Source organism: Papio anubis, chromosome 12, assembly GCF_008728515.1.
Source record: "Papio anubis isolate 15944 chromosome 12, Panubis1.0, whole genome shotgun sequence".
Taxonomy (NCBI): domain Eukaryota; kingdom Metazoa; phylum Chordata; class Mammalia; order Primates; family Cercopithecidae; genus Papio; species Papio anubis.
In genome coordinates this window covers 111,745,915-111,771,504 of record NC_044987.1, presented here as the reverse complement: position 1 = coordinate 111,771,504, position 25,590 = coordinate 111,745,915, and the positions used below count along the sequence as shown (strand labels likewise).

Genomic DNA, 25,590 nt, shown 5'->3' with positions numbered 1-25,590 from the left:
CAGCTTTTCATTTTTAAGTAGGCAAATCTGCCAACTGTACTTTTATGGCTTCTGACAGCCTCAGAAGAACATTCCCTACCCCAAAATTATAAAAAAAAATCTTCTATACATTCTCCTCAAAACTTTATACCTTTTTTAAGACTTGGATTTTTAATCTATCTGGAATGTATTTTTAAATACTGAGTGAGTCATTTTTCTCCACATGACTGTCAATTGTTTCAACATAATTTGTTAAACCCATTCTTTCTTCCCTAATTTGACACAACAGTTTAGCATATCCCAACTTCTCATACATAGGTGGGCAGGACTATTTTGTCACATTAATCTAGTCATCTCTTCCTGTGCCAGTACCATACTGCTTATAGCACTTTACTGTACTTTTATTATAGCACTAAGTGCAAATCTATCAACACACTGACTCCTCCAAATGAACTTTAGAGCCATTTTGTGAAGTTTCAAAAAAAAAAAAAAAATACTGTCCCAGAGACAATAATGACTGAGGAAAAACAAAAACAAAAAACTGCCTTTTATGGAAATTGCAGTGAATTTACGTTTATTTGGGGAAAACTGACATCTTTACAAAATGAAGACTGACCAACCATTTGGGAATATAGTACCTCTTCATTTATGCTAGGCTTTTTGGATTTTTTTGGTCCAGCAGTAAGCATTTATAGTTTTCTCTATATATTTCTTGTTAACGTTATTCCAAGGTACTTTAAGCTGTTGTTGTCAATGTAACCGGAAAACACTGTTTTTTTCCATTTTTTCCCCCTATTTTCTAACTGGTGGTTACTGCTATCAAGGAAAGCTTTGGATCCTATATATGGTGACTTTGCTATACTCTTATTCTAAGAGATTTCCAGTGTAAGGTTTCTAAAAACAAAGCTAATGCGGTGTCTCTATGTTGTCTCCAGGATCAAGTTTAACCTCTTTTTATGGAACACAACCCTGCCCGACCTTGCCCCTATTCTCCACCCTATCCAGTATCCCCCAACATGCACTGTACTTTCCAGGCCAACATTCTTTTTTTTTTTTTGACATGGAGTTTTGCTTTATCTTCCAGGCTGGAGTGCAATGGCGCGATCTCGGCTCACTGCAACCCCCGCCTCCCAGGTTCAAGCGATTCTCCCGCCTCAGCCTCCAGAGTAGCTAGGATTACAGGTGCATGCCACCACACCCGGCTAATTTTTGTATTTTTAGTAGAGAGGGGTTTCGCCATGTTAGTTAGCCAGGCCTATCTCCAACTCCTGACCTCAAGTGATCCGCCCGCCTTGGCCTCCCGAAGTGTTGGTATTACAGGCGTGAGCCACAGTGCCCAGCCCCAGGCAACATACTTTCTTAAGGCAGCTTGAACAGGTCATGCATTTCCACATTGCCACACCTTTGCATATGCTCTTCCCTCTGCTCTAAATTCCCTTCCCTGTTTCCCTCCTGCACTTCACCTTGCTTTTAACTTTTTCTGCAAACTTAGCTCAGGGCTCTTGCTCAGGGAAGGCTTCCCTGACCTCCTCCTATCCCAGACTGGGTAAGGTACTCCTGGTCTAGCAGCATCCTTCTGTTTACCTTATTCTTGTAGCTCTAGCACCACGAAAAATTTTTTCCTGTAAGTAACATAGGTGCATTTAATGAAACCGTGAAAAAGAAATCACCCTAATTCCGTCGGCAATTTGTTTTTAATACTTCAGTAGAGTTGCTTTTTTAAAATAAGGTTTGGAAGTCTAGCTTTCAGCTGCAGGTTTGTGAGCATCCTGAAATTAATAGTTCTTCCACCGATGCGTCAAAAGATGCAACACAACAGTGGACCTCGAAGCCAGGACCCAGGTAGGGGCAGGGCCTAGCTCCAGCTCTGCCACCCATAAATTCACATCCACCCTGTGCCTGGGACTCAACTGCAAGCCACACACACTGGCCCCGCCCATCCGGGGTCTCTTTCACCTGTCACCCGCCATCAACCCCGTCAGCTTTTCTCCAATGACACCCAGGGGTTGTCCTACAGGGCCGCCGAAGCCTGAAGCTCCTGTGAGTGTGGCTGGTAAGAGGCCATTTTGAAAAGGCCTCAGCATGGGCTTCGCCTTTAGATCCACGTCGCTTCTCCTTTCTAACCCGAGATGTGTCCCTTGGGTGCGAAGCGACTCCAGCGATTCTCTCGGAAGCCCTGGTGGCTCACTCTCAAGACCCCCAGGGGAGGCGGTCCCCATCCCTAGGGAAACCCGGCCCGCCCAGCCTTTGTTGTAGAAACTGCACTCGGAGCCATATTTGCTTTCAGCCAAAGGCAGACGTGGTCGCCGGAATCAGAAGGGCAGGGGCGGACCCGAAACCCGCCGTGAGCCCCACTTCTCCATCGCGCTCCTTCCTGGACTCTTGAGGAAGAGAAAGTGCGCTCGACCACCTAAGTTAAGGCCCGCGTCTCCACCTTCCACCTTCTCAATCTGCAGCAAGATGTCACAAGGGCTTCCCCGCAGCTATGATTTTTAACACCATGCCCCGGGCCAGGAGCCTCAGGGTGCTCGTTCGGGAAAATGGGAGCCAAATCAGGATCACCCCATGCGCCCCCGCACCCCGCCCCCGCCGGTTCCAAGGTCCGGGCACACCTAGAGCGGGGGGCTCTTAGGTGGACTTCCCGCGCCTCCTCGCAGCTTCCCTCCAACTCCACTAAACGGGCCCCAGGGGCACAGAGACGACACCACTGTCCCCGAGGCAGTCCGGTACCGATCCCCGCTCCCGAGCTCCGCCAGAGCGCGCGAGGGCCTCCAGCGGCCGCCCCTCCCCCACCGCAGGCGGGGCCCCGCGCCCACCGGAAGGAGCGGGCGCGGGGCGGGCGGTGCTGATTGGCCGGGGCGGGCCTGACGCCGCCGCCGCTATAAGAGACCGCAAGCTACCCGCTGCGCCAAACGTTCTTCGCCGAGAGTCGTCGGGGTTTCCTGCTTCAACAGTGCTTGGACGGAACCCGGCGCTCGTCCCCCATCCCGGCCGGCCGCCCATAGCCAGCCTTCCGTCTCCTCTTCACCGCGTCCTCGGACCGCCCCAAGGCCCCCGCCGCCGCTCCAGCGCCGCGCAGCCACCGCCGCCGCCGCCGCCTTCCTTAGCCTCCGCCATGACGACCGCGTCCACCTCGCAGGTGCGCCAGAACTACCACCAGGACTCAGAGGCCGCCATCAACCGCCAGATCAACCTGGAGCTTTACGCTTCCTACGTTTACCTGTCCATGGTGAGCGCGGGCGGCTCGGGGCGGTGGCGGGGGTCGGGCGCGGTTCCCGGGGCGCGCCTGGGGCGGGCCGGGGGTGTGGCCACCCGCGGGATCCCCCGCCTCCCTGCGCCCTTCTGGAAAATGGAGGCTGCTCGAGGTTTCCGAGGACTTCTCTGGCGCAGAAAGCCGGGGCAGCTGGTTCTTCTCGGCTGTACGCTGGGAAGGCTCCCTCCTAGGCCGGGGCCGCCTCTGCACACCGTTCTTTTTTTTAAGGAGAGTTGGGTGTCCTGAAATCCTGGGTTTGCAAAACTGTCAGCCCGTGCGATCAATCCTGCGGTTAGGAAGGTGGAGTTTTGCACTCCCATCTTTTTCTCTGCCTCCGGCAGTTGGCTCTGAAACCCAGCGTTTTTTGCTTAGGTATCCAGCTTCAGTCCCCTAGGTATGGCGGGCCTGCTGGGTAACGGTGTCGAACAGCAAACCCTAGGGGCTGGCGCGAAGTGGCTTATCTTGAGGGCAGATCCCTCTGGAGCAGCCCTATCCACTTCTCGGCTCTGCTTATCTCTAAGTCCCACTTGCATTGAAGCATATCTCCAGAAATCGCCCCTTCTGCAGTCACCGAAGTGTCACCTGACCTTGCGTCTAGGGAACTTAATTTTTATCTTTTATGTATCTTACTGTAAGAGGTGTGGCGTACTAAGTGAACCTCCAGTTCTTGGATAAAGTCCACCGACAGTTACTGGGCAATAAATTTTTCAGTGATCAGTGGAATCAGTTTTCCCAAATCTTGGTCTTAGGCAGTGTTGTAGGAGTCTTCCTAGAATTGCCTTGTGATTGTCCAAACTATCCCAAGAATGTGTTCCAAATGGATTTGAAAACAGGCCTGTATTTCTGTGACTGTCATTGCCTTTCAGAAGCACTTGACCACATCAAATGTCTAAAACTGAAAATCAAATTTTTGTGATACAAGTATTTTAAAAGTATATTTGCATCAACATACTGCCCACATTTGTCACCTTGCATGGGCGTTTTAAATTTTTATTTATTTTTTTTGAGACAGAGTCTTGCTCTGTCGCCCAGACTGGAGTGCAGTGGCACGATCTCGGCTCACTGCAGCCTCCGTCTCCCGGGTTCAAGCGATTCTCTTACCTCAGCCTCCTGAGTAACTGGAATTACAGGCGCCCGCCACCACGCCCGGCTAATTTTTTGTATTTTTAGTAGAGACTGGGTTTCACCATGTTGGCCAGGATGGTCTCCTGACCTCGTGATCCAACCGTCTCGGCCTCCCAAAGTACTGGGATTACAGGCGTGAGCCACTGCGCCCAGTAGGGGTTTTTAATTTTATAAATAAATCGCGGTACAGCTGGCAGGCTCCTGAGCTCTTTGTTTTAACCATGCCTTAAGATGGTTAATCCAGGAACAGGGAGGAGAAAAGGACTAAGTGCGGGATCAGTACCCCAGCACCCTCTCATCAGACAATGGAAGTTTTCTGTGCACTAATACAGATCCTTAAGACATTGCCCCAGGCAGTGCCCATAATCTAAAGGTTCCTTGAAGTCCTTGAAGTAAACTTTGAAGGATCAAGTTTCAGTTTTCTATTAGAATAGAAAGATTACTGTTGGGTTCAATCCAGTAGCTCATCTGCCCCCAGTTTCCTTGGGCACTGACCCCTTCATGCTGCGCCTTGAGAAAGGAAGCCTAGGCTGACTATCTAGACCATCTTGCCTCAGTGTAGACCATCACAGCTACCTGTCTTTGGGAATCCCTAATATAACACATTCAGTGTTCTCCTTTCAGTCTTACTACTTTGACCGCGATGATGTGGCTTTGAAGAACTTTGCCAAATACTTTCTTCACCAATCTCATGAGGAAAGGGAACATGCTGAGAAACTGATGAAGCTGCAGAACCAACGAGGTGGCCGAATCTTCCTTCAGGATATTAAGGTGAACAAAAGATCCTAGGGGTGTCATACTTCATCATCTAGCCGTGTTTGGGTATCAGAAATCACTTAAACTAGCAGTTGCCCTTATAAAGTGATGAGACACTGGGCTTTTGCCTTTTGTGGTTTTTTTAGGCTTACCATCTAAACTAAATTAGGCAAATAGTAATGTCCCTTTTGCCAAAGCGTGGTGGTTAGAGATGACGGGCTTGCTGATTTGTAGGTTAGTTGGTAGAGATGCATTAACCTATCCTCCTCGTTCAGAAACCAGACTATGACGACTGGGAGAGCGGGCTGAATGCGATGGAGTGTGCTTTACATTTGGAAAAAAATGTGAATCAGTCACTACTGGAACTGCACAAACTGGCCACTGACAAAAATGACCCCCATGTGAGTACTGGAAACCCAGGAAATAGAGGAAATCATTTGCCTTAGGGATTGGGAAAGCTGCCCACTAACTGTCTTGCCCATTGTTTTGTAGTTGTGTGACTTCATTGAGACACATTACCTGAATGAGCAGGTGAAAGCCATCAAAGAATTGGGTGACCACGTGACCAACTTGCGCAAGATGGGAGCACCCGAATCTGGCTTGGCAGAGTATCTCTTTGACAAGCACACCCTGGGAGACAGTGATAATGAAAGCTAAGCCTCAGGCTAATTTCCCTATAGCCATGGGGTGACTTCCCTGGTCACCAAGGCAGTGCATGCATGTTGGGGTTTCCTTTACCTTTTCTATAAGTTGTACCAAAACATCCACTTAAGTTCTTTGATTTGTACCATTCCTTCAAATAAAGAAATTTGGTACCCAGGTGTTGTCTTTGATGTCTTGGGATGAATCAGAAATCTATCCAGTCTATCTTCCAAATTCCTTTTTTTTTTTTTTTTTTTTTTTTTTTTTGAGACGGAGTCTTGCTCTGTAGCCCGGGCTGGAGTGCAGTGGCCGGATCTCAGCTCACTGCAAGCTCCGCCTCCCGGGTTTACGCCATTCTCCTGCCTCAGCCTCTGGAGTAGCTGGGACTTCAGGCGCCCGCCACCTCGCCCGGCTAGTTTTTTGTATTTTTAGTAGAGACGGGGTTTCACCGTGTTAGCCAGGATGGTCTCGATCTCCTGACCTCGTGATCCGCCCGTCTCGGCCTCCCAAAGTGCTGGGATTACAGGCTTGAGCCACCGTGCCCGGCCCTCTTCCAGATTCCTTAAGTGCCTTTGCTCAGTTCTAATCACACTAATCAAAAAGAAACAGAGTATTTGTATTTATTAAACGCCTTAGTTTGGGCAGTATACTAAGGTATGGCTGTCTTGGATTCAGACAAGATTAAGGGTTCCTGACTCTCAATCCAGTGTCTGAGCTAAATGTTTCCGATGGTTCAGTCTAGCTTTCACAATTTTTATGAATGAAAGGCATTAAAGGCTGAAGTAGTCCTGGACTACTGATTTATCTATTAAACTAACCATTTGATTGAGGCTGTCATAGGACATGTTCTTCAGTGTGGACAGCTGTATGGCTGTGACTGGATCGGTGTCCTGCTGGTGTACACACCGGAGAGGACCTGGCTGGCGAAGCATCCCCGTTGGGAAGCACGTTAGGAATGTGCTTCATCCCTAGTGAGAATGGGAGAGAATTAACAGTGTGAATATGGAAGGAACCTTCATTTCAAATACTAAAATGTTGCAGTAGGAGAACAAAGGTAGAGAGGATCCTTTTTTTTTTTTTTTTTTGAGACAGGGTCTCACTCCGTCGCCCAGGCTGGAGTGCAGTGTCTCAGTCTCACTGCAACCTCGCCTCCTGGGTTCAAGCAGTTCTCCCCTCAACCTCCTGAGTTGGGACCACAGGCACATGCCACAACACCCAGCTGATTTTTGTATTATTTTGGTAGGGTTTCGTGTTGGCTAGGTTGGTCTCAAACTCCTGACCTCACATGATCTGCCTGCCTCCACACCCAGCCCAAGACAAGATTCTGAAATAACATCCTTTGCTAAACAAGCCACAGATGTTTGCCAAGTTCCTGTCTAGCCCTAGAAGCAAGACTGAAACTGTTGCCCTTTTAAGTTTTCAATTATAATAGCTGGGTGTTCTGACTGAAAGTAACTGCTTGAGAATCCAGAAAAGGGAAGTTACACACTTCCTCCCCTCATGATTGGGGCTGAAGTGGGGTGTTTCCAATTGGGTGAAAGTGCCCAGGAAATCTGGAATAAAGGGAAACATCTGATTTTGTGACAGCTTTGGGCTGACCCCAAGGAAGCATGAAGTATTTTGGTGAGGTGCCCCAGGCAGTGAGAAAATGACCTAAGGGCCCCTGACACCCTCAATGTCACCATCACCATAGTGCTTGGGTACTACCCTAAATGGTTATGGGGAAGTGTTCATCTGTCATCCAGCTGACTGCCACCCCATGGTTTTGGGTCAGCCACCCTTGCTCAAAGTAAGTTGGGGCCAGTGATAACATCTGTTCAGCTAAGCCTGGCCTGTCAGCCCTGGGACAGTTCTCTAGCAGCACTCTGGTCAGCACAACCTCAGCTTCCTTCACCTGCTCCCAGGAAGTCTTCCTGCTGATACCAGGCTCTTGGGTGAAGTGAGAAAAGGTCCCGAACACTTCCCTAGGATCCCTGTGGAGGTGGCCAAGTATATACCCCAAGCCAGTGCTGGGCGTAGGTCCAGCGTGCTCTGGCAGTGATGGGACCCTAGGAAATTGTGGAGGAAGGGTAGGTTCAGAGCAAGGGAAGCTGGGGTGGGGCACAGGGCAATACAGTGCCCCTGGTTCGGGTGGAGGACAGACCTGTTTTCCAAGGCCCAATAAGGATCCACGTGGTCTTTTAGTGTAGCGTGTATGTTGGTTGTTGATAGTTCCAAAGGTTCTTTGAGATGATTTTCGGGGATCTCTGGCATATCCGTCAGGTTAAACTCCACGGTTTTCCTCCTCACGTGAGATACTTCTGAGTGCTCCATCAAGGCCCCATCGCTCCCTGAGAGCAATTCAGAACAGTTCTTGGCCCCAGAACTCACAGTCTTTGGGCTTTTGTCTTTGGTGTCTATGCCTGTGACACTGTGAAGCTTTGACAGCACTGATGGTTCTGGGGGGAAGAACATGGGAGTGGGGCTGAGGGGCGTCTGTGGGGCACTGTAGTAGCCTGGCCTCTGATACAGTGGGGCAGACTTGAAGGCGTCTACAGCTTTAAGCTTCCAGGCCTTGTCTTCCTGGCCCCTAACGTTCTGTTTGACTGCCTTGTGGTTTTTGGGCAGGCCCTCGTGGAGAAGGGATTCCCTCTTGGGCCACAGTAGTTTGGTCCTTGAGTTTGCCCTGGGAGGATGGTGATCATGGGACTGCAGCCCTAGGAAGCGGCCAATGATGCCAGTGTGAGCGTCCTCTTCGTCCTCCTGATTGGGCTGAAACTCCATCTCCTCTTTGTTCAGGCTGGAAAGAAGCAGGAGATGCAGGGCTGGGCCAGTGGACGAAGGACTAACACCTGGCCTTCTCCCTTACCCCCTCCCCTCTCTCGGTTGGCCCAAGCCAAGGCCACACCATCTTCCTCACAATACCCCAGCTCTCACCTCTCTCCTGATCCATCCTGTACCTCCCGGTGATCCCTCCAGGCCCTGCTCACCTCACTGTTCGTTGACTCCCTCTTGACCAGAGTTAACACCCAACCCCCTCAACCACCCCTGCCTGGCATGTAAAGCCCTCCTCATCATTCACTTCCCCTTTAAAACCCCCTCACTCCAGGCAGTCAGAAACACTGGTGCCCTGGCATGAGTGGTTCAGATGAGGCCCATGAGTGACTCTGGGCAATGCTAGGGATTTGTGGTTCCAACTGGGAGCGACATCCACAAAGGGAAATTTGGCTTCCTAGCAACAGGCATCCCAGGAGCCCAAGACCTTTACCCTGCAAGGGAAAGCTTATCTACCACAGAGTATGGCCTGCCCTTGCCCAAGTTCAGATTCTTCCCATGCTCCATGGCCCAGCTCCAGACCCTGCTGGAAGCCGCCTCCAGGCAGACAAAGGTGACTGTGTTCCATGTTCTGTCCCTTTCCTAGATGTCCAGTACTTTGTACCTTGTATCCACAGTTTGAGGCTTGGGTTTGAGCTCCCTCCGTAAATTGCGCATTCCTTGGAGACAAGGTCTATGCTTTATTGTTCTGTTTTCAGCTTTCCCCCCCACAACCTTCAGCTGCTGGGGTACAGACCATGTAGGGCTCAAAGTCATCCTCCAGAAATGTTTATGACCTAAGCAAGCCTCCAGCCTTCATTTGATCACCTTCCCAACTCTTCCTCAAACTATAGACTCTAGTTAAACTCGATTGCAGTCCAGTAGGATACTTGGTTCTTAAAAGAACAAGTGGCCAGGCACGGTGACTCACACTTGTAATCCCAGCAGTTTGGGAGGCCGAGGAGGGTGGATCACCTGAGGTCAGGAGTTTGAGACCATCCTGGCCAACATGGTGAAACTGTCTCTACTAAAAATATAAAAATTAGCCAGGCTTGGTGGCAGGCACCCGTAATCCCAGCTACTCAGGAGGCTGAGGCAGGAGAATTGTTTGAACCTGGGAGGCAGAGGTTGCAGTGAGCCGAGACTGTGCCACTGCACTCCAGCCTGGGCAACAAGGGCAAAACTCCGTTTTTTAAAGAAAAAAAAAAAAATGGAAAGAGAAAAGAACAAGCCGAGAACAGCACTGGATACTGTGGAAGAAAACCTTGAGTATGAACCCTGACATGTGCCCAACACTCTAAGGCACTATCAACTCTTGTCCTGGGGAGAAAGGACCAGCTGGGATAGCCCTTCAGCCCACTGCAGCTCAAGAGGGATTCAGATGGAATCAGGGAAGTAGGACTATGTGAGGATAAGTCTGACTGCTGTGGGTGGCCTGAGCCCTTTACTCGGTAGGACAAAGTCAATTCAGGAGGTACCTGTGATGGCCTGGCTGCCTGCTAGGATATGTTTGCTGCCCCTTCCCCATCCCAGGGAACCCCACTTCCACTTCCATTCCAAGCACCGTAGCTTATCAGAAAACACAGTTCTGACACCTATAATTCCAGCACTTTGGGAGGCCAAAGCGGGCAGATTACTGGTCAGGAGTTCGAGACCAGCCTGGCCAACATGGTGAAACCTCGTCTCTACTAAAAGTACAAAAATTATCCGGTTGTGGTGGTGGGCACCTGTAATCCCAGCTACTAGGGAGGCTGAGGCAGGAGAATCACTTGAACCCAGGAGGCGGAGGTTGCAGTGAGCCGAGATCACAACACTGCGCTCCAACCTGGGTGACAGAGCGGGACTCTGTCTCAACAAGAAAAGAAAACATAGTTCTGGATGACAGGAGCCAGGTCCTAACCTTCCACTGCATCATTGATCACAGGCTGTCCTTCGAGTAGCAGATGCACCATTTGCTAGCTCTTTCTGAACCTGTACTTTAATCATCTGAACACTTGGGATAACAAACCAAAATTATTGGGAGGAAAAAATAGTTACTATTTATAAAGAGCATAGTACAGTGCCTGACACTTACTGAGGCACCCAGTATGTATTACCTAGTGCTATTCTAAGTTCCTAGGCAGACCCCTGCACTAGGAGGGGCTTCCCACCCAGCCCCCTGGCACTGGCCACACCTGATGTTGAAGGTGGAGCCCATAAAGGAGGCTCGACGGAACTGGGCGGAAGCAGCTGTGTAGGGGGGGTGTGGCTCAGGCTCATTCCAGTACATGTCTGGCTCCATCCGAGGCAGGTCCTGGTGCATCTCATCCACAGCCAGCAGGGACACCTGGTCACCAGGGACAGAAGAAGTCCCACAGAAAGGTCATCCCAGGCAGGACCTTGTACATGCCTGATGACTTGGAGGAATCTCTCCCTCTCTCTGGACCTCAGTTTCCCTGTCTGTGAAATGGGGAGATGGGTGCCTGCCTGCAGCCTCAAAGATTGAGGTGAGAATCCTGTGAGTGAATGGCTGCAGGAGCGAGGAGGGGAAGGGGTGATCATTCACTGTGAGACCTCCCTACAGAACAGTGGGGTCCTCTCTTTGGGTCCACTGTGGGGAAGGTCCATGGTATGGCCTCTCTCCCTCTCCCCATACCTGCAAATTCCTGTCGACAATCCAGTTGGTCTCAAAATCATCATCGTCCTCTCCAAACGGGTTGATGAGCTGCTCTGCCACCTTGGGGACAGGTGAGGCTCTGTAAACCCTCAGGCAGGACTCCTCAAAGCCAGCCTCCCCACTTAAACCTCAGCTGCTGCCATTTCCACACCACATGATGCCCTTCCTGCCTGACCACTGTCTTCAAAGCCAGAGTTTAGGGCTCCAGCCCCCCACACCTGTGGGCACCCACACACTTCTGGACACAGCCCCTCTAACTCTCCTGAGCCAGTCCTTCCCTGAGCACCCACAGTTGTCCCTGAGTGTATCACTCGGCTGAGTCATCACCTTTATCTCACCTCATGTATCTTACCTGGAGTTGCATAATTTTATTCATTCCTGCAACAAAGATATATACTGAAGCTGGGCTGAACTAAAGGGCGGTCTAGGTGGGCAGATTCCTGGATAGCAATCTCTAAAATGCCCTAACAAAGCCCCGAAGAGGTGGCACGCCTCTGCCTTCGGGGTCCAGGGGACATCTTACAGGCCACTGGGGCACCTTGGAGAATTTCAAGCATAAAAGTGTGATTTGTTTTGATCTGTAGAAACCAAAGATAACTGGGGGGCAGGGGGAATTTAGAGGAATAGGAATGCATGGGTGGGTGGGTGTGTGTGTGTGTGTGTGTGTGTGTGTGTGTCACAGCAACAGGAAGGGCAGAGATGGAGACTTACACCCCCACTACCAAAAAATAAAGGAAGGTAGGAAGGGAGAGAGAGTGGGTGGGCAACAGAAGGAAGGAAAGATAAAGAGTTGGAGAGAAAACTGGGATTGAGAACTCCTGTTTGGCGTACTGCCTGTGGTGGGAGGGAATACCTGGACAAGCCACTCGAGGTGAGGAACAAGACACCCCAACAGGCATCTTGAATAAGGAGAGGTGGTGCCAATCTGCCTTGTAAAGGGCGGAGGCTAGTGAACCTTAGGGCTTTTGTGTGTGTGTGTGGTGGTGGTGGTGGTGGTGGTTGTTGTTGTTGTTGTTTGAGACGGAGTTTCATTCTTTTGCCCAGGCTGGAGTGCAGTGGTGCGATCTCAGCTCACCGCAACCTCTGACTCCGGGGTTCAAGCGATCCTCCTGCCTCAGCCTCCCAAGTAGCTGGGATTACAGGTGTGCACCACCACGCTTGGCTAATTTTTGTATTTTTAGTAGAGACGGAGTTTCACCATGTTGGTCAGGCTGGTCTTGAACTCCTGACCTCAGGTGATCCACCCGCCTCGGCCTCCTGAAGTGTTGGGATTACAGGCATGAGCCACGGCACCTGGCCTCAGGGCTTTGTTTTAAGCAGAGATGAGAAGTGTCCTCACCAGCAGGGCCTGCCACTGCCACTCTGATTCCATGAATTCCCCTATTCTCTGGACAAACGTTTGAAGAATATTCTCTTGAGGGAGCAGCAAATGGTTAGACTGACTGAGCTCTCCTTGTCCCTCAAGCTGCTAAGTCTGGGCCTTGGGTGCAGCCTTGGAAGCAGACTCAGGCCTCAAGAAGGCCCCGCTGGAGTCTCAGTTTCCTCATATGTAACAACATGGGAATGTGCAGACCAGAGGGCTGTGGTCGGGGCCCTGCTCGCTGCTTTCTACCCATGAGACCTTCCTTTCCTGACAATGCGTCCTCGTCTCAGGCAGCTGCTGGCCATGACCCCTCTGGCCATGCCTCCAGCCGAGAGGGGCCCTGGAGAGGCTCACCTTCAACCAGCCAACATAGAAGAAGAACTGCAGGAATGTGAAGACGGGCACAACGAGGTCCAGCTCATGGCCAGGGTAGGCCTTGGCCGGGTTCAGAAACTGCCGCCCAACTAGACAAGTCAGGAAGAAGCTGTACACCGCCACAGTCACCACCTGGACGAGGAGGAGGAGGGTGCAGCAGCAAAGGAGTAGGTGGGAACCCTGAAATCAGGATGCTCCCGGGGCTGGGAGTCTGAGACAGGAGACCGAGGCCTTGTTCTGACTTGCACACTCACGTGACTTAGAGTCTCTGTTAACCGCCCCCCTTTTTTTTGTTTGTTTGTTTGAGACAGAGTCTTGCTCTGTCATCCAGGCTGGAGTGCAGTGGTGCGATCTTCACTCACTGCAACCTCCGCCTCCCGGGTTCAAGCGATTCTCCTGCCTCAGCCTCCCAAGTAGCTGGGATTACAGGCATGCGCCACCATGCCCAGCTAATTTTTGTATTTTTAGTAGACATGGGGTTTTGCCATGTTGGCCAGATTGGTCTCGAACTCCTGACCTCAGGTGATCCACCTGCCTCAGCTTCCCAACATGCTGGGATTACAGGCGTGAGCCACTGCGCCTGGCCAACCTCTCTTTAAAATGGGGATAATCACACCACCCCTACTGGACTGCGTCAGGCAGGAGCCTGGTCTCTAAGAACTCGGCACTTCAAAGTCTAGACCCAACTTCAAAGTGCGGACCCAACTCCTGGGGGAGCCACTTACTCAGCCTCTAGGTGAGCCCTTCCCATCCCAGCTGCTTCCTTGGTCCTTCCAGCCTCAGTTTCCCAAAAGGGCAGCCTTGCCAGCCTAGTCCTCACCTGTGTATACACCAGTGGGATACTAATCCAGTCGTAGGCATACAGGTGTCCACACTGAGTGCGCAAGGTGTTCATCTCCTGGGGGGCAGCAGGGAGGGATGGGGTTCTGAACACCACCTGCCCCCACCCTGGGCTCACCCCCACTCTTCTCCAAGTACCAGGGCCTGGTACTCATGGTCCATTCCTGGCTGTGTGGTCATGGGCAGCTCACTAAACCTCTTTGTGTCTCAGCTTCCTCATCTATCAAAAAAGAACCAGGACCTCACAGACTCAGAGAGGAAGGAGGGGCATCTGAGGAGGGACCACCTCGGGCTGTGGAATGCTATTGGAAAAGATTCTGCAACCCCACTTCAGGCTCTGGGAAGACTCTCGGGAGCTCGAGCCTTTTCTTTGCAGGAAACCTTGTTTCCTGTGGACCACAACCCTTCCCACTCCGCGGCAGCTCTGTCTGCATACTGGACTCACGTTCAGCAGGCTCTGGAGCAGGATAGGGTCCCGGATTCGACCTCCAAGCCACGCCTTCATTGACAGGTTGGCAAACCACACCCAGGGCACCCAGAACATGTTGTGTGGTAAGCTCAGCTTCTCCAACTGTTTGTGTTCTGCCGGGGTCATAAAGCCTGCAGAGTGGAGTGAAGAAAGCGGTGGGTGGGAGAACCTGCAGAAGGGATGGCTGGCATCCGGTGGCCAGGCCAGGACCTGCTGACCTATAGGAACCTCAGCACTCCTTTGCCATCTTCTTTCTTTCAACAACAACAATATTTCTGAGCACCTACTATGTGCTATTCTGGGCTGAGCATGTGGGCAGGGTATTTATTTATTTCCAGAGACTGGGTCTGGCTCTGTCACCTAGGTTGGAATGCAGTGATGCGATCCTAACTCACTGCAGCCTGGAATTCCTGGGCTCAAGTGATCCTCCTACCTCAGCCTCCCGATACTCAGCCTCAGACTACAGGCACAAGCCACCATGCCCTGCTAATTTTTAATGTTTTTGTAGAGATGGGGGTCTCCCTACGTTGCTCGGGGGCGTCTCAAACTCCTGGGCTCAAGCGATCTTCCCACCTTCGCCTCCGAAAGCGCTGGGGTTACAGGCGAGAGCCACCACGCCTAGCCTGGATCTGTCTTATTAACCAGGACCAGTTCAGGCAAGGCTGAGGGGGAGTCAGAGACCAATGTCCCATACCTCCAGAGTGGAAACCGGAGATCAGAAGGGGCAAGGGCAGAGGGAGGTAGACCCTAGTACCTCACCAGTTCCCAAGCCATCACCCTTCTTTCCATTATCTCTCAAGAGTCCTCAGACACCTACTCTCGGAGGGTGGGCTCCTGGCCTCGCCCCACCTTCAGACACCTGACTCTGTCCCGCCCAATTGGACCCCCAAATCTTGACCCCACCCCACTCCTGGCTTCACCCAATCCCCCGAGTCCGGGGGACTTTGGCTCCACCCATCTTCCATTGTTGCGGAGCCCATCATGGCCCCTGGCTCCGCCTCATCCGCCCCGTTGCTCCGGATCAGCCCACCTGCTTGCACCAGGTGCTGGGCGCTGGGGAAGCGCTTGTAGACCGCGGTGCTGACGCTGCGCAAGATGAGCACGTTGCCCAGGTTGGCGTAGCGGATGAGCGTGCGCCGCAGCAGCCGGCCTTGCTCGTCCTTGCCTTCGACGAAGCCCGACACCAAGCTCATGAGGCGGTCGGGCCACGGCAGGTTCTCGTACTGGTTCCACCAGCGGGTCACGACCAGCGTCACGTAGAAGCCTGGGCAGGAGGGGCGAGGGGCGAGGGGCCAGGCTGCGGCCAGAGCCCAGGGCCCAGCGCCGGGTGATGCCTCGGCTCCTCCAGCTTTCTGCTGCGAGCGGGCCTAGCCCCCAACCCTCCTGGAAGGCGCTCAGGAGCGGGAGGCAGGCAGAGCCTCTCATGGAGGCGCGAGAGCTCCAAGGGTTCTGTCTCCCGGGGGGGCCCCCTGCTGGTCCCAGAAATCCGCCAGACACCCTCCCCTCCCGCGCAGGGGCTCCAGGGACCATGATGTCAGCGCTTCCCTCAGAAAATGGGGTTTTCATTGCTAGCAGCAGGACGTCTTACCTAACGTCTAACTTCAGTCTCTCTGGCTGCAGTCCGCACCTTTCCCTGAACTACAGAGAGGCGCCGACCTGCCGCTGGCGTCCCCGCTTCCCCCACGACAGCCCCTTGCCTCAGCTCCTCGTGGTCCTCCCCTGGCCTGTCTGGAGCCTGGGCGGCCACGGGGACCCAGAACAGCCAGAAGGGGGAACTCACCCAGCACGAAGGAAATGGGGATGAGCTGGATGTAGCTGTCGCAATACAGAGTCAGCTTCTCAAACATCAGCTGTTGCTCTTCTGTGAGGGCCAGCCTGGGGGTGGGTGTGGGGGTGGACATGTGTGGACGAAGCGAGGAGATGGCTGAGACTGTCCCCAGGTCTAGCCCCGCCCTTTTTCAATTTAAAATGCTGTCATATATTCTGTGATTATATCTGTCCTCTATTTTATTGTTTAGATACATGTTTTTGGTTTATTGGTTTTTGTTTGTTCGTTTGTTTTCAGATAGGATCTTGCTCTGTTACCCAGGCTCGAGTGCAGTGGCACAATCATGACTTACTGCAGGAGTGGGACTGCCTCGATGCTGTCCCACATTTTCCCCAGCCCAGGTCCCCTCCTGAGGCCTGAGCCAGGTCCATGATGCTCCTTGTGCAGCCCCTAACCCGGACAGGCTAGAGGAGGCCCCCTCCAGTGGTTTCTTGTGGGGAGAATCCTCACACTGGCCACTGGGAGATGTGTAGTTCAGGTCCTGCTGCAGAGGCCAGTTTCAGACACCCTGACCCTTTGAACGCAGCTAGGGGTCAGTTTTTAAAAGCAGGCCAAAACAGAGTGTTTGGGCCGGGCACGGTGGTTCACGCCTGTAATCCCAGAGCTCTGGGAGGCTGAGGCAGGACCAGGAATTCAAGACCAGCCTGGGCAACATAGCAAGACCCCATCTCTACAGAAAATTAGCTGGGTGTCCCAGCACTTTGGGAGGCCAAGGCGGGCAGATCATGAGGTCACGAGATCAAGACCATTCTGGCTAACACGGTGAAATCCCGTCTCTACTAAAAATACAATTAGCCCGGGGTGGTGGTGGGTGCCTGTAGTCCCAGCCAATCGGGAGGCTGAGGCAGGAGAATGGTGTGAACCCGGGAGGCGGAGCTTGCAGTGAGCCGAGATGGCAGCACTGCACTCCAGCCTGGGCGACAGAGCGAGACTCCGTCTCAAAAAAAAAAAAAAAAAAAAAAAAAAAATTAGCTGGGTGCGATGGCCATATGCCTGCAGTCCTAGCCACTGGAGGCTGAGGTAGGAGGATCACTTCAGCCCAGGAGTTGGAAGCTGCAATGGGCTGTGATTGCCATTGCACTTCAGCCTGGGTGACAGAGCGAGACCCTGTCTCTAAAAAGAAACAGAGTGTTTGGCTTTAACGAGAGGGGTGAATAGGCAGACAGAGGATTTTGTTAGAGCAGTGAAACTGCTCTGCCTGACGCTGCCATGGCGGAGACATCATTACACATTTATCCAACCCATGGAATGTACAGCCCCAAGACTGAACCCTGCTGTACGCTGTGAACTTTGGGTGATGGTGATGTGTCAATGTGTGTTCAGGGATTGTAATAAATCTGCCCCTGTAGTGTGGGGGTGTTGATAGTGGGGAGGCTGGGGGCAGGGGGAGGAGCAAAGAAACACATGAGAACTCTACCTTCTGCTCAATTTTGCTGTGAACCTAAAACTGCTCTAAAAAATGAAGTCTGACTTTTTTCAGCATGCATTGGTGCCCAAGTAAAAACCAAAGACCAATGTGCTTTCTTATTGGTATTATAAGGAACTCAAGAATTTCATGTATTTGATGTTTTATAATCCATTGTAGTCATTAGTGCTTTTTCAGTTTAAAATGCTGTCATATATTCTGATTATATCTGTCCTCTATTTTATTGTTTAGGTAAATGTTTTTGGTTTATTGGTTTTTGTTTGTTTGTTTGTTTTGAGATAGGATCTTGCTCTGTTACCCAGGCTCGAGTACAGTAGCACAATCATGACCTACTGCAGCCTCAACCTCCTGGGCTCAAACAATCCTCCTGCTTCAGCCTCCTGAGAAGCTGGGTGGGACTACAGGCATAAGTCACCATGACCAGATCATTTTTTGATTTTTTTTTTTAGATGGAGTCTTACTCTGTCACCTAGGCTGGAGTACGATGGCATGGTCTCGGCTCCCTGCAACCTCTGCCTCCCGGGCTCTAGTAATTCTCCTGCCTCATTCTCCCGAGTAGCTGGGACTACAGGCACGTGCCACCACACTCAGCTAATTTCTGTATTTTTAGTAGAGACAGGGTTTCACTATGTTGGCCAGGCTGGTCTTGAACTCCTGACCTCATGATCCGCCCACCTCAGCCTCCCAAAGTGCTGGGATTACAGGTGTGAGCCACCATGCCCAGCCAATTTTTTAATTTTTTATAGAGACAGGATCTCTCTATGTTGCTCAGGTCTTAAACTCCTGGGCTCAAGTGATCCTGCCTTGGCCTCCCAAAGTGCTGGGATTACAGGTGTGAGCCACTGTGGCTGGCTCTAACTTTTTTTTAAAGTACCTTGGTGCCCTAGTAAAAACCAAATGTGCTTTGTTGCTAGCATTATTAGGAACACAAGAATTTTATGTATTTGATATTTTACAATCCATGTAATCACTAATGCTTTTTCAATTTAAAATGCTATCATATATTCTGTGATTATATTTGTCCTACATTTTATTGTTTAGATAAACATTATCTTGTTTGCCTTTGAGACAGCCTGTGACTCAGGCTGGAGTGCAGTGGTACGATCACAGCTCACTGCAGCCTCACAGGCTTCAGCCATCCTCCCACCTCAGCCTCCCAAGTAGCTGACACCACAGGCAAATGCCACCACTCCCAGCTACTTTTTAAAATTTTTGGTGGAGATGGGGTCTCACTATATTGCCCATTCTGAACTCCCAGGCTCAAGTGATTCCCCCCACTTTGGCCTCTCACAGTGCTGGGATTACAGACATGAGTCACTGCTACTGGCCTTAGATATACATTTTAATTAAAAAATAATTTTTAAAAAATGAACCATGTGGACTGGGCACAGTGGCTGACACCTGTAATCCCAGCACTTTGGGAGGCCGAGATGGGTGGATCACTTGAGGTCAGGGGTTCAAGACCAGCCTGGCCAACATGACGAAACCCCGTCTCCACTAAAAATACAGGAAAAAAAAAATTAGCCAGGCGTGGTGATGTGTGCTTATAATTCCAGCTACTCAAGGGGCTAAGGCGGAAGAATCGCTTGAACTTGGGAGGCAGAGGTTGCAGTGAGCCAAGATTGCCCTCACTGCACTCCAGCCTGGAATCACTTGAACCCAGGAGGCAGAAGTTGCAGTGAGCCGAGATCGTGCCCCTGTACTCCAGCCTGGGCAACAGAGCGAGACTCCATCTCAAAAAAAAAAAAAAATCTCTTCCATGCAGGCCCCATCCCTTGGACCTCCCTTCAACCCCAAGAGAGACCACTGCCCCAGCAGGTAAGACTCTACCTCTCAGAAACTGACCTCTACTGTGGAGCTGAAAGTGAGACCCTGTCTCAAAAAAAAAAAAAGAAAAAGAAAAAAAAGTACCATGTGGTTGACCAGGCGCAGTAGCTCACACCTGTAATCCCAGCACCTTGGGAGGCTAAGGCAGGGGGATTGCTTGAGCTTAGGAGTTCGAGACCAGCCTGGACAACACAGTGAGACTCTATCTCTCTTTCTATCTCTTTCTCTCTCTCTCTCTTTCTATCTCTTTCTCTCTCTCTCTCAGTGTACCATGTGGACCTATGAGTCTGTGTGGGATTCAATAAAACAGGCCAGTTGAGTGGCACCAGACAAATTCTGGGCTCCAGGGCTCCTCCTGGGGTTGGAGGAAGGGTGGCTAAAACCCTGCTGGCCTGGGTTGAGCAGCCTCTCAGTCTGACTTCTTTTCTCTCCCCAGCCCCCAGTCCCAGCCTCAGCTCCAGTGCCCAGGACCTGGTCAGGAGCTCAGCTTAGTCTTGTAGTGAACTGGTGCATTGGCCCCTGAGCAGGCTGGGAGGCCCCCAGGAGCTCCCAGCCCCCGCCACATCCCTCCCAGGCCCCCCACCCCAGCCCTGCCAGCTTTACCTATAAATAAAGCGGATGATGTAGTAGCAGAGCAGGAAGATGAAGAACTCGCCATACAGCAGCTTGTAGATGCTGCCCCGCCAGCACAGCAGCAGGCGGGAGAAGGAGCCTAAGCGGGCATTAGCCACTTGGCTCGTGTAGGTGATGGTCATGGCCAGGCACTTGGCTGCAGCAGGTGGGCTTGGGTCCTAGTAGAGAGGGACACGGATTTGGGGGTTGGTAGGGATCAGAGACCCTGGTCAGAGCCTGTCAGGACCCTTCCCTGCTCTGGGCCTCAACTCTCCCATAGGGACCCTGGGAGGTGGATGAAGTGGTCTCCAAGGCCCTGCCAGCTCTGACTGCCTGTTGAAGGTGGAAACCCAAGAAAGTGAGCCCAGAGGCTGCCCATTGCTTTCGCAGGGGAAGATGTAGATAGGCATGTGCATTGCCATGTGCCTTTAACTTTCTGTAATCACTGGGCACGGTGGCTCATGTGTATAATCCCAGCACTTTGGGAAGCCGCGGTGGGTGGATCACCTGAGGTCAGGAGTTCGAGACCAGCCTGGGTAACATGGTGAAACCCCGTCTCTACTAAAAATACAAAAAATTATCTAGGCGTGGTGTGGGTGCCTGTAATCCCAGCTACTCAGGAGGCTGAGGCAGGAGAATCGCTTGAACCAGCAGGTGGAGGTTGCAGTGAGCTGAGATCGCGCCATTGCACTCCAGCCTGGGCAACAAGAGCAAAAACTCTGTCTAAAAATAAATAAATAAATAAATAAATAAATAATTTGTACAATGACAAAGGCAGTAACAGCAGCAATGTCTACACACTAAGCTTAGGTCCCTGGGCTAGGCAGTGTTCTCAGCCCATCTTGTTCATTACTCCCAAGCTCTCTCAACCACTCTAGTGTGAGAAGTATGGAAGGCACCAGGCAGCCCTGTCCACCACCATATTCCCATTCCCACAACGGAACCTAGCTGGTAGAGATGCTCAAACGATGTTTACTGAATGGTGGCTCCAGGGCCTTTCCACCTGCTGATCTTCCTGCCTGGAGGAAGGTCTTCCTGAGATACCCGCATGGCTCCTTCCCACTCCAGGTTCCCTTTAGAAAGGATATTCCCAACCATCCTACCTGGAAATAGAGCCCACTGCCGCCGGTGCTCTCTGTCTCCTCACCTTGCTTGACATTTCTAGAGAGCACTTACCACTACTTGAAATTATACAGGATATCTGCCTGTTTACTGCCTGTTTCCTCCTCACAATGGAATCTCCTCTTGTGTTCTCATAGAAGGCGCTCAATGAAAATTTACTGAAGCAGTGATTGATGTCCCCTCCATTCTTTCCCTATGTGTTTTGCTGCAGCCACACTGGCTGGCTGTGCCTGATGCACACCAAGCTCATTCCCACCTCAGGGCCTTTGCACAGACACACAGGTGCCCACACACCCACGCATGTGCTGCCTGTGTGTGCACATCCCACACACATATGCAAGATGGCCATCCAACCCTGAAGGCCTCAAAGCCCCAGCCCAGTCCACCTGGGGCACCTTGTACTCACAGGTGGGGTTCCAGGTAGATCCGGTGATCCCACAGAAGGTCTGGCCACTAGGCTGGTGGGACTCCCTGGGACTCTCTGGCCAGTGCCCCTGCCCACTTTTAGAGGCTGGCACTGCCCACGTGAGTGCTGAGCCGTCACTTGACTCCCTAAGCCAGGGCCTCCACAAAGGAGTCCTTGTCTCGGTCCCTCCTTGTAATCTGCTCAGAAGCAACGGCCAGCACAGCCTGGCCACGGCCCCTCTAATTTCTTCTTGGAGGCTGTTGGACTGAGACCAGGGCTGGAATTTAGGGCAACACCCCCTCTACCATGGCCCTAAAATCCAGAGGCCGAAGCATCTGCTCCACCAGTGTTCTGACCCCTGAGGCCTTGCAGAGAGAGTTGGGGGTTGGGGGACTGTGCTGAGCCTCAACTCCTGTGCCAGGAACTCTCCAGGAAGGAGGTGCCTCTGACCAGGCCCTGGGGTCTTTGACAGCCCTCTGGGCTGTGGAAAGAATGAATACCCGGCTGCAGTCACCAGTCCTGGTTTCTGGTCCCAGCCTTGCCACCTGTGTGTGGTGACTCTGGGTGGGTTTCAGTTCCTCTCTCGGCCTCAGTGCCCTTATCTGAAAAGGATGGTGTTGCTTGGGAATTTCATCACCCTAGTAAAATGACAGAATTCTGCATATACTGGTGAGGAGCGCTGATTGGCTGCTGGTGACATCATACGTTATTCTGGCTGTGATTGGCTGGCAGGGCCCATTAGTAGATTGCTTCAGAGAGATGGAAGGAGAAGCCTGGGGCTGGTGTAGGGGGGTGAGAACTTGCCGGGGCTGGTGGGGGTTGACAGAACAGCCCTGAAATTTATGCTGCTGGCTTCCAGCCAGAGCAATATGGGAATAAGTGCCCAGATCCCCACGGGCAGCTGGTGAAAATCTCAGCATGTGATTCAATAAATTTTAATACATCAATCCATACTCAAAGGCTCTCCTAAGCTGTTGGAAGTGATAGGTGTCTACCTACACGCTCCTCTTGTATTGTTCAATAAAGAGAGCAGAGCTCCAGGCAGCAGTGGTTCTTGGTCTTTAGAGGCCATAAGAATCGCCCAAATGTTTATTAAACGTGCAGTTTTCTGGATCTTTCTCCGGAGTCTGAGTCTGTGGCCTTAGGGATGTTGCATTTTAATCAAGCACTGCAGGGGATCATAATGTGTGTGGTCTTGGGACTACACTTCCAGAAGCCCTGATTTATAATATGACCTTGTGCCTTATCCTTCCTTTCCTGTCACCCTGTCTCTGAAATAGTACTAAGAGTTAACTATGCTGAAATTGCAGGTGATTTTTCTACACACCACTTTTTTTTTTCACTTTAAGTTCTAGGATACATGTGCAGAATGTGCAGGTTTGTTCCATGGGTATACACGGTGTGCAGGTTTGTTCCATGGGTATATATGGTGTGCAGGTTTGTTCCATGGGTATACATGGTGTGCAGGTTTGTTACATAGGTATACATGTGCCATGGTGGTTTGCTGCACCTGTCAACCTGTCATCTAGGTTTTAAGCCCCATGTGCATTAGGTATTTGTCCTAATGCTGTCCCTGCCCTTGTCCCCCACCCCTACACACCACTTTTGCCTTTATATAATTATCTGCCTAGGAAAAAACCCACTATTTCACAATGACCTTGAATACTTTTCTAATCATGGCAAACAATAAAGCTGTTGTTATTATAAGAATCTCTGTAGAGGCAGCCTTGTAGGAGTATTTACTGCCTCCCCACTGCCCCATCGCTGTCCTCAACTGAAACGGGGAAAGAAACGGGTTCACTTCAGCCTCAGTTTCCTCGTGTGCAAAATGGGACAATGATGCCTACCTTGGCAGCTGAGTGAGAATGATGGATGCGACATGTGTTTGTCAACTCTCTGAACCACTGGTGCCTGTGCCTGACCCCTATGAATTCTGATTTGATTGGTCTGGATGGACCCAAGGCATTGGGATTGTTCAGGTTCTCCAGGTGATTCTAATTTTACAGCCTGTGCTGAGTCATTGCTTAAGGGGTTATTTCCCTATCCTGTATTCCCTTCCCCACCAACACATCCTGAAACTCAAGAGAGAGATTTCCATTTAGAAGATGATTAATTATATATTTTAATATATATATTCAACTATATAAATATATTTAATATATATTATATATTTTTATATTAACATATACAGATAAGTATTAATATATGTCTATAATATTACAAATATATTTATTTATATGCATACATCTATTTATACATATAAATATATATTAATAAATATATAAAAATATATGTATCTTTTTTTGAGACAAGGTCACCCAGGCTGGAGTGCAATGGTGTGATTTTGGCTCATTGCAACCTCCACTTCCCAGGCTCAAGCAATCCTCCCATCTCAGCCTCCCAAGTCACTGGGGCTATAGGCACATGCCACCACACCCAGCTAATTTTTTTTTTTTATAGAGATAGGGTCTCACTACATTACCCGGGCTGGTCTTGAACTCTAGGTTCAAGCAGTCCTCCCACCTAGGCCTCCCAAAGTGCTGGGACTACAGGAGTGAGCCACCACACTCGGCCAATAAGTATGTTTTAACTAAAGTTAACACACATGCCTGGCACCATGCCTGGAACATTGATGCTCATTCTGTACTCTCTGAAGGGGTAAAGGAAAATCCTGCCTTTGTGGAGACAAGTTCTTGTCTTCCCTGTGATAGCCACTAGAGGGCGTGCTTGACTAGCTGGCTCTGGCTGGGACAGCCTGGTTCACTGGTCAGGATCAGTGTAGACCACCGAGCTGGCACTCCTTCATCTCCCTGACACCGACAAGCAGCCATAAAGCCATAAGAGGGAGTTGGAGACACTGGAGTCCTTCCTCCCTGTTCCCTGAACCGCAGGTTCCTTGGCAATATCCCAGAAGTACCACCAGGACCATCGACAGTGCATGCCCAGTTTCCCTTCCCCTCCCAGAGGCCCCAGCATGTCCCCAACGACATTCCATGAGCAGCTGCTCCTGGCCCTGCCCCAGAGCTGAGACAGGCACACCCTGGCACAAGTCACAGTCTCTCCTACTGGGTCTCAGCTATGAAAATGTCCCCAGCTAGCCAGGCGCGGCTCAGGCACACAGCAAAGTCGTGAATGCTGATTGACCCAAGCCGTGCCTGGAACAAGAGTCCCAGGATTGACCCCCGCAGAGATGGCACCCAACCCAGTCAAGGTCACCCTCTTCTGCTTTCCGTTCCACAAAGAAAATATTCACCAAACCATTTCTCCTTCCAGAACTGAGCCTAATCTGATTCCTACCTGTACGTATTCATAGTCAAAAATTATGTAAACACTTAAATAACTCGAATGGCAAGGCCTAAGATCTGTGCCAAGTGCACAGAGGGCAGGAAAATTTTTACAGACAAGGGGGCATTTGGGTTGGGTCTTGAAGCAAGAGTAGGAGTTCGCGGAGCTGAGAAGAATGGAAGAGCATTACATATCAGGGGAACAACCCACAGAAAGTCACATAGGTATTACTGAAGGATGGTTCAGTATGGCATGTTTATCCACATTTTACAGAGGAGGACGCGAAAGCTCAAGGCCTGCCTTGTCCAAGGTCACACAGCTATAAATGGCTTGAGACTAGGAACTAGGTCTCTTGATTTTGGATCCTGAGCCCTTTCCCACTATCAGCTCCACAGTAGAGTCAGTTTCTGAGAGGTAGAGTCTTACCTACTGGGGCAGTGGTCTCTCTTGGGGTTGAAGGGAGGTCCAAAGGATGGGGCCTGCATGGAAGAGATTTTTTTTTTTTTTTGAGACAGTGTCTTGCTCTGTTGCCCAGGCTGGAGTGCAGTGGCACAATCTTGGCTCACTGCAACTTCTGCTTCCTGGGTTCAAGTGATTTCTGGCTAATTTTTGTATTTTTAGTAGAGACCATGTTGGCCAGGTTGGTCTTGAACATCTGACCTCAAGTGGTCCACCCGCCTCGGCCTCCCAAAGTCCTAGGATTGCAGGCGTGAGCCACTGCGCCTGGCCGAATGGAAGAGACTTTGACTGCAGCAGATTCCAAGCTCTCGAGCTCCCCAGCGGAGAGCCATCTCTTGGGGCAGCAGAGCAGAGCTGGGGAGATGGGTGGAGGT

The 25,590-nt window shown here is 51.1% G+C and overlaps 2 protein-coding genes across 7 annotated transcripts; one reads left to right on the top strand and one right to left on the bottom strand.

Annotated features, from left to right (window-relative positions):
- The first annotated feature begins 2,182 nt into the window (after positions 1 to 2,182).
- On the top strand, positions 2,183 to 5,933 carry FTH1 (ferritin heavy chain 1). Its single transcript, XM_009185852.3, has 4 exons — positions 2,183 to 3,208; positions 4,982 to 5,128; positions 5,389 to 5,514; positions 5,606 to 5,933. Exons 1-4 carry the CDS (start codon positions 3,095 to 3,097, stop codon positions 5,768 to 5,770), a joined length of 552 nt encoding a protein of 183 aa, XP_009184116.1. The 5' UTR covers positions 2,183 to 3,094; the 3' UTR covers positions 5,771 to 5,933.
- A 426-nt stretch (positions 5,934 to 6,359) lies between these two features.
- Positions 6,360 to 25,543, bottom strand: BEST1 (bestrophin 1). Of its 6 annotated transcripts, XM_031653636.1 has the most exons (12): positions 25,418 to 25,543; positions 25,184 to 25,236; positions 19,936 to 20,123; positions 16,032 to 16,126; positions 15,282 to 15,515; positions 14,228 to 14,382; positions 13,763 to 13,840; positions 12,922 to 13,074; positions 11,184 to 11,264; positions 10,723 to 10,874; positions 7,899 to 8,534; positions 6,362 to 6,723 (listed from the first exon to the last, which is right to left on the bottom strand). In XM_031653636.1, exons 3-12 carry the CDS (start codon positions 20,085 to 20,087, stop codon positions 6,705 to 6,707), a joined length of 1,755 nt encoding a protein of 584 aa, XP_031509496.1. In that variant the 5' UTR covers positions 20,088 to 20,123; positions 25,184 to 25,236; positions 25,418 to 25,543; the 3' UTR covers positions 6,362 to 6,704. The 6 variants fall into 6 exon arrangements, with proteins under 6 accessions (XP_003909763.1, XP_031509497.1, XP_017803806.1 ...); XM_003909714.5 differs by lacking the exons at positions 25,184 to 25,236; positions 25,418 to 25,543 and adding an exon at positions 21,473 to 22,173 and having other exon boundaries at positions 6,360 to 6,723; XM_031653637.1 differs by lacking the exons at positions 13,763 to 13,840; positions 25,184 to 25,236; positions 25,418 to 25,543 and adding an exon at positions 21,473 to 22,176 and having other exon boundaries at positions 6,360 to 6,723.
- Positions 25,544 to 25,590: the final 47 nt, after the last annotated feature.

Bases quoted from the DNA above. Each gene is read 5' to 3' on its own strand.
- FTH1 (XM_009185852.3), top strand. From the start codon at position 3,095: ATGACGACCGCGTCCACCTCGCAGGTGCGCCAGAACTACCACCAGGAC. The intron at 3,209-4,981 runs GTGAGCGCGGGC...TTCTCCTTTCAG, and splicing joins CCTACGTTTACCTGTCCATG to TCTTACTACTTTGACCGCGA. The intron at 5,515-5,605 runs GTGAGTACTGGA...ATTGTTTTGTAG, and splicing joins CTGACAAAAATGACCCCCAT to TTGTGTGACTTCATTGAGAC.
- BEST1 (XM_031653636.1), bottom strand. From the start codon at position 20,087: ATGACCATCACCTACACGAGCCAAGTGGCTAATGCCCGCTTAGGCTCC. The intron at 14,383-15,281 runs GTGGGCTGATCC...TCCACTCTGCAG, and splicing joins CCAGCACCTGGTGCAAGCAG to GCTTTATGACCCCGGCAGAA. The intron at 8,535-10,722 runs GTGTGGCCAGTG...GCTTCTTTCCAG, and splicing joins GGCTCCACCTTCAACATCAG to CCTGAACAAAGAGGAGATGG.